The sequence below is a fragment of the Oryctolagus cuniculus genome, chromosome 6, assembly GCF_964237555.1.
Source record: "Oryctolagus cuniculus chromosome 6, mOryCun1.1, whole genome shotgun sequence".
Classification (NCBI taxonomy): domain Eukaryota; kingdom Metazoa; phylum Chordata; class Mammalia; order Lagomorpha; family Leporidae; genus Oryctolagus; species Oryctolagus cuniculus.
The window spans coordinates 33,461,363-33,473,724 of NC_091437.1; the positions used below are offsets into that span (position 1 = coordinate 33,461,363).

The 12,362-nt window shown below is 43.4% G+C and overlaps 1 protein-coding gene across 8 annotated transcripts in view; it reads left to right on the top strand.

Annotated features, from left to right (window-relative positions):
- The window catches only part of SH3RF2 (SH3 domain containing ring finger 2), a 140,084-nt gene that overhangs the window by 56,069 nt on the left and 71,653 nt on the right, over positions 1 to 12,362 (top strand). For all 8 annotated transcript variants that reach the window (XM_017341158.3, XM_070076260.1, XM_017341159.3 and 5 more), the window contains 2 exons: positions 1,244 to 1,513; positions 5,189 to 5,284. In XM_017341158.3, coding sequence (XP_017196647.3) covers positions 1,244 to 1,513; positions 5,189 to 5,284 — 366 coding nt within the window. The remainder of the gene's footprint in view (positions 1 to 1,243; positions 1,514 to 5,188; positions 5,285 to 12,362) is intronic.

Sequence of the window (12,362 nt, forward strand, 5' to 3'; positions counted from 1 at the left end):
TGTTTATAGCCATTGTCCATATTCCCACTAGGATCTTTTTTCTTTTTACTTGTTAAACTTCTTATTTGGTGTATTAAGCCTTTCTTTAACATATACTTAAAATCTGTTATCTCAAAAACTAAAAAGAGACAGAAAGGGAGAAGGAGGGGGATATCATTATGTTCTGAGAATTCTATCTAGCGGCTGGCGCTGTGGCGTAGCAGGTAAAGGCCATGGCCTGCAGTGCCAGCATCCCTTATGGGCACTGGTTCAAGACCCGGCTGCTCCACTTCCAGTCCAGCTCTCTGCTAAGGCCTGGGGAAGCAGTAGAAGATGGCCCAAGGGCTTGGGCCCCTGCACCCATGTGGGAGATCTGGAAGAAGCTCCTGGCTCCTGGCTTCATCGGCCCAGCTCTGGCTGTTGTAGCCATTTGGGGAGTGAACCAGCAGATGGAAGATTCTCTCTCTCTCTCTCTCTCTCTCTCTCTGCCTCTGCCTCTCTGTAACTCTGCCTTTCAAATCAATAAATAAATCTTTAAAAAAAAAAAGAATTGTATCTACAAATGATATTGAATATGTTAAAAAACAATTAAAAATAAAATTAAGGTTTCCTTTTTAAAAAAGAACAACGATTCTAGAATCAGGTAGACTGAGTTCAGCTCTCATATCTGCCATTTCTCAGGTGTGTCACCTTACACAAGTTATGGAACCACTCTATGCCTCAGTCACCCTAATTTATGAATGGGGGAAAATGAGTGCCTACCTCAAAGGGCAGGCATTTGGCATGGCAACTAAGATTCTTTTGGGACTGTCACATACCATACTAATCTAGTACCCAGTTTTAGGTTCCAGCTCCAGTCCAGACTCCAGCTTCCCGCTAATGTGCACCCCAGTAGGCAGTGGTGATGGCCCAAGTGGTTGAGTTCCAGCCACCTCTGTGGGAGACTGGGATTGAGATCCAGGCTCCCGAATTCGGCCAGGCCCAGCCTCCATGCTGCAGGCATTCGAGCAGTGAACAAGCAAATGGAAGTATGTGTTTGCTGTTTCTTTACCTCTAAAATTAAAATTAAATAAATAAAATTCTGGTCCATATTTAAAAGGAGGTGCTGGCTAGCTTAACAGCCATGGTACATATATACATTCACCCCCCCACACACACACACTCAGTACATCAGAAGTGCTTCAGAATTAGTTATTACTATCAGACCTTCTGTCCCTCCAGTCTCTAAGCTAACTGCACGTGTTCCTGGTCTGTGCCGCCACAGGTGCCTCGAGCCAAGGCCTTATGCAGCTACAGAGGCCAGAGTGCTGGTGACCTGAGCTTTAACAAGGGAGACGTCATCCTCCTCCGGAGACAGCTGGATGAGAATTGGTACCAGGGGGAGATCAATGGAGTCAGTGGGATCTTCCCAGCCAGCTCTGTGGAAGTCATCAAGCACCTGCCCCAGCCGCCCCCCCTCTGCAGGGCCCTCTACAACTTTGATCTACGAAACAAGGACAAGGGTGAAAACCAGGATTGCTTGACCTTCCTCAAGGTAAGGGTCTGCGTAACCACCAAAGTCACTGGGGACCACACAGAAGCCATAGTAGGGCCCAGATACATTTAACTGGCTGATTTTTAAAAGTATATGCATCTTATACATAAATGTACACGTGTGCACCTCATATGTGCACAGATCAAATTACATGGAAGTAAAATCTTTAGAGAAATCTGCTAATAAGAGTTTCATAGAAATCCTTAAGCTTTTCTATTGCAATTGCAAAAATAAGTATTTACTCATTCATTCATTGAGCACTCACGTTTGAGTATTTATTCTTTGCAGACATTGGGGATGGAGCATGAACAACTCACTGTTCCTATCCTGGCAGAGCAATAGGAAAGATGTGGACAGAAAATGAAGACACAGTTCAATACCCTACTGCTCCAAACTGCAGTCCTACACCATCACATGGCTGGAAGGGCGTTCTTGTTACACTCACTTCTGGTTACCTAGTCTCGCTCATTTACAGCATTCTATTTTGTTGTAAACACAACATTTAGAACACTCCAAACAAACACAATGGCCTTCTCATACCTGTATGCATAAGCAACCTCTTACAAGATATATTTTCCAAGCACATTCATTACTCTAAGATTTTTTTGGCCTCTTTGTTTTCATTGGATGATTCTTCGCCACTTGCAAGAAATGACAGTTCTACTACCTTAATCCTATATATTCAGTACTTGTTATTCTGAAAAACATTCAGATTCTGTCTTAAGAATCAAAGTTGGAATTGTTTGATTGTTTTCTACTTGTGCTAAGTAGATTGAGTATAAGTATTGGAAATGGCACCACTGCAGTAGCTCAAGAAGTCTTATGTTTTGTGAAATGTTTTTATTCCACCACTACCAGAAATGAGGTTTACTTCAGATTTTCTCAAGCTCTATAACCGCAGTTATATAACCATTTTGAAAGAATGGTTTTCATTACTGTCTTGGCACTTCAGAGTGAGAATCCTAAGGAAGATTGTTGTGTAGCTCCAACTGCAAAGTTTATGCTTAGACTACAGTTAAAGCAAGGTCAGTTCATTTCTACAAACATTCATTTTACTTATTTATTTGGGGGTAAGAAGGGGCTCCCATCCACTAGGTCACTGTCCAAATGTTCAAAATGACTAGAGGGTTGAAGTGCAGAACCAGGAACACAATCAAGTTCTCCTTTACAGGTGGCAGGAGCCAAGTCACTTGAGCTATCACCACTGCCTCCCTCGATCTGTATTAGCAGGAAGCTAGAGTAGGAACACAGCCAAGTATCAAACTCGAGCACTTCTTATCTTAACATTAGGCCAAATGCCTTCCCCCACAAACATTTATTGAGTATTTACTTTGTTTTATTTTTATTTTTTTATTTTTGACAGGCAGAGTGGACAGTGAGAGAGAGAGAAAGAGAGAGAAAGGTCTTCCTTTGCCGTTGGCTCACCCTCCAATGGCCTCTGCAGCCGGAGTGCTGAGGCCTGCGCACCGCGCTGATTTGAAGCCAGAAGCCAGGTGCTTCTCCTGGTCTCCCACGGGGTGCAGGGCCCAAGCACTTGGGCCATCCTCCACTGCACTCCCTGGCCACAGCAGAGAGCTGGACTGGAAGAGGGGCAACCGGGACGGAATCCAGTGCCCCGACCGGGACTAGAACCCGGTGTGCAGGCGCCGCAAGGCAGAGGATTAGCCTATTGAACCATGGCGCCAGCTGAGTATTTACTTTGTGCTCGGCATTAATCACTGAGCTCTGGTGACACTGTTGTAAGAAAACATAAGCAAGAGGCATTGTCTATTTCTGTGACTCTCTTAGGAATCCACACACCTACTCCACATGTTCATTCATTTCCTGAGCCCATCTGTGTGCCAAGCTGACCACTGGGGATGCAGTGACGGCTCACTATCCCTGCCTTTGAGGAGTCAATAGTCCAGTGGAAGAAACAGACACAATGGAAGATTATGACAATGAAAGGAAAAGTGATGACTGGATCTATCCTGCAGGACCATGGACAGCTGAGAGTATTCTGGGAAGTCCCATGGACTTCCTGAACTCAGCGTGTCCGAATTAAATGCAAGAGCTTCCCTCCCGAAGCTGCTCTTTTCCTAGTGCTTTCTGTCTCAGTAAACTGTGCAGCTTGTTCCCATATTCACCTGTTCACTTATGCATGCATATAGTCAAGAGATATTTGCTAAGACACCTGAAGGGGAACCACTGTGTTAGGTGTTAGGATAACAGAGATGAGCAAAATAAACCCTGCCCCTCAACACATGGAGTGTATAGTTTGATAGGGTGGACTGCCATTAATGAAATAATAACCAATAAATGTGCAGCTGCAAATTGTAATAAGGACAAAGGAAGCTAAGAAAAAGTATTATGCCATAACAAACTTAGATTTGCATTCATGTAGACTACAGAGGAGCATGAGCAGAAGCAGAGAGAGCAGGAGATCTTGACTGAGTTAATACACAGGCTCAGATTGATGAAGATGAATGGAAATGGAAAGGTGCTCCTGACATAGAAAACCAACGGGTCCTGTGGGCTTCACTTGCAGGAAGTACAACAATGGGCAAAATAAAGACTGTCCAGTGCTAGCAGTCAGAAGAGAGCGTTTCCGTTGCTGAGGGTAGGATAGCGCAGAAGTGAGACTTCTGGGTACTAGAAATGTTCTTGAGCTGAATGGGGCTCTCATGGAGATGTTCAGATGTAAACTTCCGCAAGCATTACACTGGTTATGCACTTCCTTGTGTGCATGTGTTTTTAAAAGTTTTTTGAAATAATTATATTTGTTTTTCTATGTTTTATCTTGACACAAAAGAGTCTGGGACGACATGTCAAACAAGCTCTTAACAGTAGTTGTATCTACAGCAGCAGCAAATTTTTCTTGCTTTGCTTATCTATATTTTCAAATGTTTCTGCAAATTTACTTAAAACCTTTTGTAATGAGATAAATTTGAGTAGAAGCTTTTTGCTTGATATATTAAAAGTTGAAGAGGTTCTGAAAATTCTTCAAAATGAGAATACAATTTCATCCTTATTTCTTTTAAAATTTGTTTACTTGAAAAGCAGAGTCACAGAGAGGAAAGGCAGAGAGAGAGAAAGAGAGAGAGAATCTTCCATCTGCTGGCCGCAACAGCCAGGGCTGGTCCAGGCTGAAGCCAGGAATTCCATCCATGTTTCCCTCATGGGTGCAGGGATCCAAGCACTTAGGCCATCTTCTGCTGCTTTCTCAGGCGCATTAGCAGGAAGTTGGATCAAAAATAAGCAGCAGCCACTTAACTGGTACCCATATGGGATGCTGGCATGGCAAGTGGCAGCTTAACCTGCTATACCACAATGCCAGCTCCTATCCTTTCTGCCAAGCTACAACTATGTCTCCCGATGCCACACTCATTCTCAATTGCTCCATCGGATTAATTTAAATGAAAACCTTGGTTGCTGCTAGTGATTGACAGTTAGAAATGTCCAAGTTTCTCTACTGATTTCATTGATACTCCAAATTATTTCTATTCCCCTAGTAGTCTTGGTGACTCAACTCTAGTCCTTTATTGAAAAAGTTCATTTTAGTAGCAAGCTTTGCTCAATAAATCATGCAAGAGCTACATGCACCTTATACCATCTGACTCCAATCTGATCTCCATTGAAAGCTTCTGTTACCTGAAAACTGAGAGTAAATGCTAACCATGAGACTTTCTGTTGCAGGATGACATCATCACCGTGATAAGCCGAGTGGATGAGAACTGGGCAGAAGGCAAGTTAGGAGATAAAGTAGGCATCTTCCCTATCTTGTTTGTGGAGGTACGTGAGTATCAGATCAGTATCTGATCCAAGCTTACTCGGAACATGCATGGCCCCTTTGACACCGGAGAGCAATTCCTGTTTGACAGGAGGCTTCTTTCAGACCTATCTAAAGTCTCCAAAGAAAAGATACCACATGGTAATATCCAATTCTGGCAAGTGTGGAGAAATGGGCCCTTCCCATTCTGCTGTCAGGAGGGTAAATTGAAGAAATCTCTCACATACAAATTCAAACAAATTCATATCAAAAACCTTAAAAATGTGCACCTCCTACGAGTCAGCAATTCCACATCTTGGAGTTCGCTGGAAGGAAATATTTAACCAAATACACAAATACATATGTACAAGATATGCAAAAATATTTGCCATTGTATTATATATAATAGTGAAAAACAAAAAAATAACCTAAATTACCAAAAATTAGTATTTGCTTTTAAAAAATATGAAGATGGAAAAGAATATTCCATTAAAAATAATGTTAGAGAATAATATTTGTATTGTGGAGTATTTGTTATTATGGGAAAAAAAACTGATTTATTTTCAGGTGAGAAATCAAGTTAATGCATGGAGTTTCAATTTATAAAATGAATAAGCTATAGAAATCTGTTTTATCGCTGTTCTTCACAATAGCAAACTGTTGACATAAAAAATGGTTAATATGGCAAATTTTGTATGTCTTTGCCAATAAAAACAAATTGATCTATATGAAACTATACAAATGTATGTGTGTGCTTATAAATGGATCAGCGATGAGATACATACAAAATACTGACAGTAGTGATCACTAGATGGTGAGAGTCCAAATGTTTTTTATTTTCTTCTACCAGCTTGTGTTTTCTAAGTCTTCTAAAATGAGAATATATTTTGTGGTTTTAAAATATGCCTTTTTTATTAAAAAAAAAAGTATATGAGGCTATTTCTCCAGTGTAATAATATAAACTACCTGGCCAGCGCTGCAGCTCAATAGGCTAATCCTCCACCTAGCGGCACCAGCACACCAGGTTCTAGTCCTGGTCCTGGTCGGGGCGCCGGATTCTGTCCCGGTTGCCCCTCTTCCAGGCCAGCTCTCTGCTATGGCCCGGGAGTGCAATGGAGGATGGCCCAAGTGCTTGGGCCCTGCACCCCATGGAAGACCAGGAGAAGTACCTGGCTCCTGCCTTCGGATCAGCGCAATGTGACGGCCGCAGCGGCCATTGGAGGGTGAACCAATGGCAAAGGAAGACCTTTCTCTCTGTCTCTCTCTCTCACTGTCCACTCTGCCTGTCAAAAAAAATAATAATAATATAAACTACCATCTCTCACCTCACTGGCTATGTACCTCACTCTGGCTGGGAGCAAGTCATGACAAATTTAAACAAGAGGTTTCATTGTTTAACTGCATTTATGAGGTGCTTACCATGCATAAAGCATTAAGAAATAGTAAATATGAGTTTTAAAAATGAATAGTTAAAAATAAATAGTAGGGAGCTATGAACAAAGTACAAGGTATGCTGTTCTGCCCTCTTGGGGCTAAAGGGATGAAAACAGAACGGAGGCATATTTGGGAGAAGAGACCAGTGCTTCCACTCACAGGAGCCAAAGCAGGTTCTGGAATGAGTGGTGTGCCCAGAGCATTGTCCAGCTTTCAAAATTCGCTGCATGCCTTCTACTCAATTAGTGCTGCACTATCGAAGGGAGGGAGGAAAGAAGCACCCAGAGGGGCTGGTCTTCCTAGCATCTCTCCTAAACAATCCCCATCCCTAATGCTTTTTCTCTTACTGGGACCCTTTCCAGTAATACTCACCCAATTCACTCAATTTGCTCAAATTGCACTCATTTTCCAAGGCTCAGATAGAAAACTACTTTCTTCACGAAATTTCAGAAGCTGGTTGGTCACTCAGTGCTCTCTTTCCTCTCTGAACACCTGATGGGTGTGTTGTTTGCACATCTCACACCAGCCTAATACACAATAAGCATACCATTTTAAAAGGAGAGCAGAGCAAGTGAATGAATGAAAGACTATTTGGAAGATGGTCACTGTCATCAGGAAAAAAATTAAGAGACCATCCAGTGGGATGCTGTCTTAAATGTATATTCAATCATTCAGGTAATTTTTCATGGAGTGTCTGCTATGTCTGGTCCTGTGCTATGTTCTAGAGTTTTAAAAACAAGACAAATATGGTTCCTGCTGTCAGAGACTGGAAAGTCAGAGATTACTGAAGTTATCCTAAGTGTGATAAATAATGCAAAGAGAGAAGCAGAGGAACTCCTAGTGGGTTATGATGTACAACTTCCCGGGGTTGGGGGTCAGCACATACTATTTAATCCAAGATCTGACAGATGATTGGAGTTAAACAGGCAAGAATGGAGGGAAGTGCATTTTAGAGAATGGAGGCAGCATGTGTAAGAGTCCTTCAGGATGAAGAAGTGAAGTGTATCCAAGCGGCCTAAAGAATACCAAAGTCGGAGTTGAGAGAGTGTGAGAGTAACAGAAAAATTAAGCCAGGGAAGTCGGTGGGATCCAGATCACAGAACACTTTGTAAAACATTCTATGCAGGCGGGATGGGCTAGGAAATGCTACTGTAATAAACAGCACTACCATATCAATGGCTCAACAAAGAAAATGTTATTTCTCACTCACATTTCTTGTCCGGGCTGGAGCATCTTGTAACTGCACCATCAGGAACAGGTGGACTTCTAGTCACCACCATAGAGGAAGAGTAGATGATGGAGTCGTGTACCAACAGTTACATGCCTCAGCTCCTAAGTGACACATGTCACTCCCACTCACGTCCCACTGGCTTGAACAGTCATATACATAGCCATACCTAACTTCAAGTCAGCTGAGAAATATAAGGGACCACAGGGACTATCTGGTATTGTCGTCCTTGCCATATCATAAAGTTTAGATTTGATCCAAAGGCCAATAGAAGCCATTGAGAGGTTTTATGTGAGACAGTGACTTGATCATATTTGGCTTTTTAAAGACTGTCCTGACTACAGGACAAAAGGATAATTTGGAGAGGAGGCAGAAAAAAAGAAAATCAGAAAGACCGGCTAGGAAGTCAGGCTCAATTGGGAAATGATTGGGGCTTAGAACACTAGACTGGAGACAAGTGGTCAGGCTCCACGCCCTTTCGGAAGGTAAAGTCCACAGGATTTGAAGACTGCAGAGTGAGGATGTAGAGAGGGAGTGGACACTTTCAGCTTAGGTCAGTGATGGAACCATTGGCTAGGTTAAGCAACATGTGCTGCGGAAGTTCAGTTAGGATGATGGGGAGACGATGGTTAACGCTCCTGGACAGAGGTCAGCTACAATATCCAGTGGGACCCTTAGGAGCTGCTCAAATGCTTGCATGGCTCTCTGCATTATTTTGAAAGGCTTCCACAAAGCCGTGGTAGGGAAAGGCACCAACGCATTTTATTATCCATTTCTGAAACCTATTTTTCCAAAACAACATTGAATACTTATTCATTTGGAAACTCTCCCTACCACCTCACCTCCAAAATTAGTGATTACAAGAACCTTCAAAATTATCGTCCGACTAGCCACTGCTTCATCTGTTCTCCTAATTGCTAGGAGGGGGGAAAGATAATCAAGTGGTTTCTCTGATCTGGGAACCTGGTTCTCAAAAATTACTTGAAATCTAAATTGAGCTTTTTAAAGCAGCACTTCAATTCTGACTCCAGTCATTTCATTAAGGCTAGCACTTGCTGAGAACTCTTTAAATAAGCTTTGGATCACTATCGCCATGCAAAGCAATTGGAAGGAAGGAATGCTTTCTTAGGAGGGTGACGTGCTTTTTTGGCATACGCAGGATTTTTCCTCTTCATGTATCATTTGATTTACTGAATTGCACCTGCATGAAGAGGTGGTGAAACAGTGCTGAGTTTATGCCTGTTCTTGTCAGAACTTCTCAAAGTGAGGCCTGCCTGGGGTGTGTGAACCTAGCTCAGCCCAGGGAACCTCAAGGATATTGTTTCAAACGAGTGAGTGCAAATCTAAGAGACCTGCAGTCCTTCCCCCAAAGGAGCTATTAATCATGTTGGCAGAGGACAGGGCAGATGCGAGCCCTCAGGGGGCCCTTTGTCAATGTTGCCGATTGGAAAGCTGATGCTGGTACCCACCTGGAGACCAAACAGTCAGGTTGAAGCAGAAAAAATGAACCTATTTTGGTATAGCTGTGAGTGGCCATGGAGAACTGTCTCATTCAATTCAAAGACTGCCTATTGTCCTCTTACTGGGTGCACAACAGAAGGACAGGTGCTGCAGGGACTAGAAGGCCTTGTTCCTAAGCAGGCTGCCACCAGAGCTGGCCCAAACAACTTCGGTAACTTCCTTGTGGTCTCCCTATGGCTACTCTGGCAATTCTGAATAATAGTCAAATGAGCTCTTTTTTTCTATCTACAGTAACATTTATTATTTTTGGTGTCCAGTTTTATTTTTTTTTAACTTTTATTTAATGAATATAGATTTCCAAAATACAGCCCCGTAACTTCCCTCCCACCCGCAACCCTCCCCTTTCCCTCTCCCTCCCCCCTTCCATTCACATCAAGATTCATTTTCAATTCTCTTTATATACAGAAGATCAGTTTAGCATATTAAGTAAAGATTTCAACAGTTTGTACCCACATAGAAACACAAAGTGAAAAATACTGTTTGAGTACTAGTTATAGCATTAAATCACAATGTACAGCACATTAAGGACAGAGATCCTACATGAGGAGTAAGTGCACGGTGACTCCTGTTGTTGACTTAACAAATTGGGTGTCCAGTTTTATAAGTTTTGACAGGCACACATGGCTGCGTGAGTACACCACAATCAACACATGGAATAGTTGCAACGCCCCCCCCCCCACACAAAATCGCCCCTTTCCGGTCACTTCCTAACTCCCAACTCCTGGAAAGCACTCTGTCTTCTGCTCCTATGGTGTTCTTTCTCCAAGGTCACACAGATGGAATTACACAGACTGTAGCTTTTGCGTCTGGCATCTTTCACTTCATGGAATGCAGTTGAGATTCATCGGTGTTGTCTCATGTATCAGTAGTTCATCCCTTTTCACTGCTGAGTAGCATTCCCCTGTGTGGGTATCAGAGTTTCTTTATCCGTTCACCAGTTGAAAGGAACTGGGGTTGTTTCTGTCTGCTGGCAACTATGAAGAAAGCTTCCATAAAATATTCCCCACTGTTTTTGACTGAATGCACTTTTCATTTCATACTTACCTAGGATTGCTGGTCAGGTGCTCAGTGTGTGTTTAAGTGTCTAAGAAACTGCCAGACTATTAAATGAACTTTTAAAAGCACGTGCCGGACGATGTCACACCTCTACCGAAATCCTGCCAAAGGCTTCCTGTTAAGCGCAGGGTAAAACTGAGGCCTCTGGGCCCTGTGTGATCTTCCTCTCTCTCCACTTTCTCATCACCCTCCCCGCTCCAACCTTCTGATTCTTTCTTCTTTTTCTCAGTCCAAATTCATTCCCCCTTAGGGCTTTGCAGCTGGCTTATAATCCCTTAGCCTGGCATGTTCTTACCCCCATCTTCACAGGGCTATCACCTTTTTCAAAAAAAAATCACTTAAAGATTTATTTTATTTACTTGAAAGAGAGAGTTGAGAGAGACAGAGAGAGAGAGAGAGAGAGAGATTGATTCTGTTCACTGGGTCATGCCCCAAATGGCCACAACAGCCAGGGCTGGGCCAGCCCGAAGCCAGGAGACATAAGCTGCATCTGGGTCTCCCATGTGGGTGGCAGGGGCCCGAGCAGGCTCTCTTCCTCATTTGTCACTGCAGCTGCCAGCATGTCTCCCTGGACCCTCTGTTTTTTTTGTTTGTTTGTTTGTTTTTTGTTTTTGTTTGTTTGTTTGTTTTTGACAGGCAGAGTGAACAGCGAGAGAGAGAGAGACAGAGAGAAAGGTATTCCTTTGCCGTTGGTTCACCCTCCAATGGCCGCCACGGCCGGCGCACCATGCTGATCCGATGGCAGGAGCCAGGTGCTTCTCCTGGTCTCCCATGCGGGTGCAGGGCCCAAGCACTTGGGCCATCCTCCACTGCACTCCCGGGCCACAGCAGAGGGCTGGCCTGGAAGAGGGGCAACCGGGACAGAATCCGGCGCCCTGACCAGGACTAGAACCCGGTGTGCCAGCGCGGCAAGGTGGAGGATTAGCCTAGTGAGCCGCGGTGCCGGCCCTGAACCCTTTATTCTAAGAGGCTGCCTCCCGCCATGCCTGTCGCACCAGGGCACTGACTAGTTGCTGGTATTTTCAGTTTAGTCATTTGCATACTGGTCTGCTATTTATATGTCACCTCTTCTGGGCCTCAGCTTTCTTATCTTAAAATGTACCTAATGGTCTCATTCCCCTACTTGATATATTTTTCACAACAGTACAAAGTTTTTAATCCTCTGAGCACTGTCATTCAGGGTTTCTGAATATGCAAATTCCCATTTGACCTTTATAGTTGAATTTCTAAACTCCAATGAAATGTGGTTTTACAGAACAGTGGATGACAGCTGTAATCATGGAAATTTAAGTAATCCTGAAATGCAAGGGTTCTTCACATACAAATTTCAGATTTCTAAAGGAAAGGAGCCCACAGGGACCTCAGTGGGGAGGTCACTCACTGATACTTCTTGTGAGGATTTACCCCGACTGTGGGGAAGAACAGCAGTAACTCAGCGGTGTGCTGGAGTTGGCTGGTACCAGATCACAAGAGCTGGGGTTACATTTTCAGGAATTTTGCTCGCCAGTTCTTACACTAGAGTGGCAAATTCCAGAAATCAAGATTTAAAAAAAAAAGCTGACCTACTATTATACCACTGACACAGAGCAAGGGAGAACAGTGATGATATGAAAGTACATAAAGGCAGCAATAAAAGACAGTTTTGCCATTAGGTTTCAGGCGCCCAAATGCACTTACATTCTGGCTCAGACACTCATCACGTACGTGAACTTGACCAACTGCATCCACTCACAGTTCACAAACAGCATGCAACCTCTCTGGGATACAAGACAGGATGGTAGGGTTAAGATACCTGCTGCCTGGGGGCTCACCGACCAAGGAGGGAAAAGGCAAGTGGAAGATCATGGTGTGGGGTGGAAATG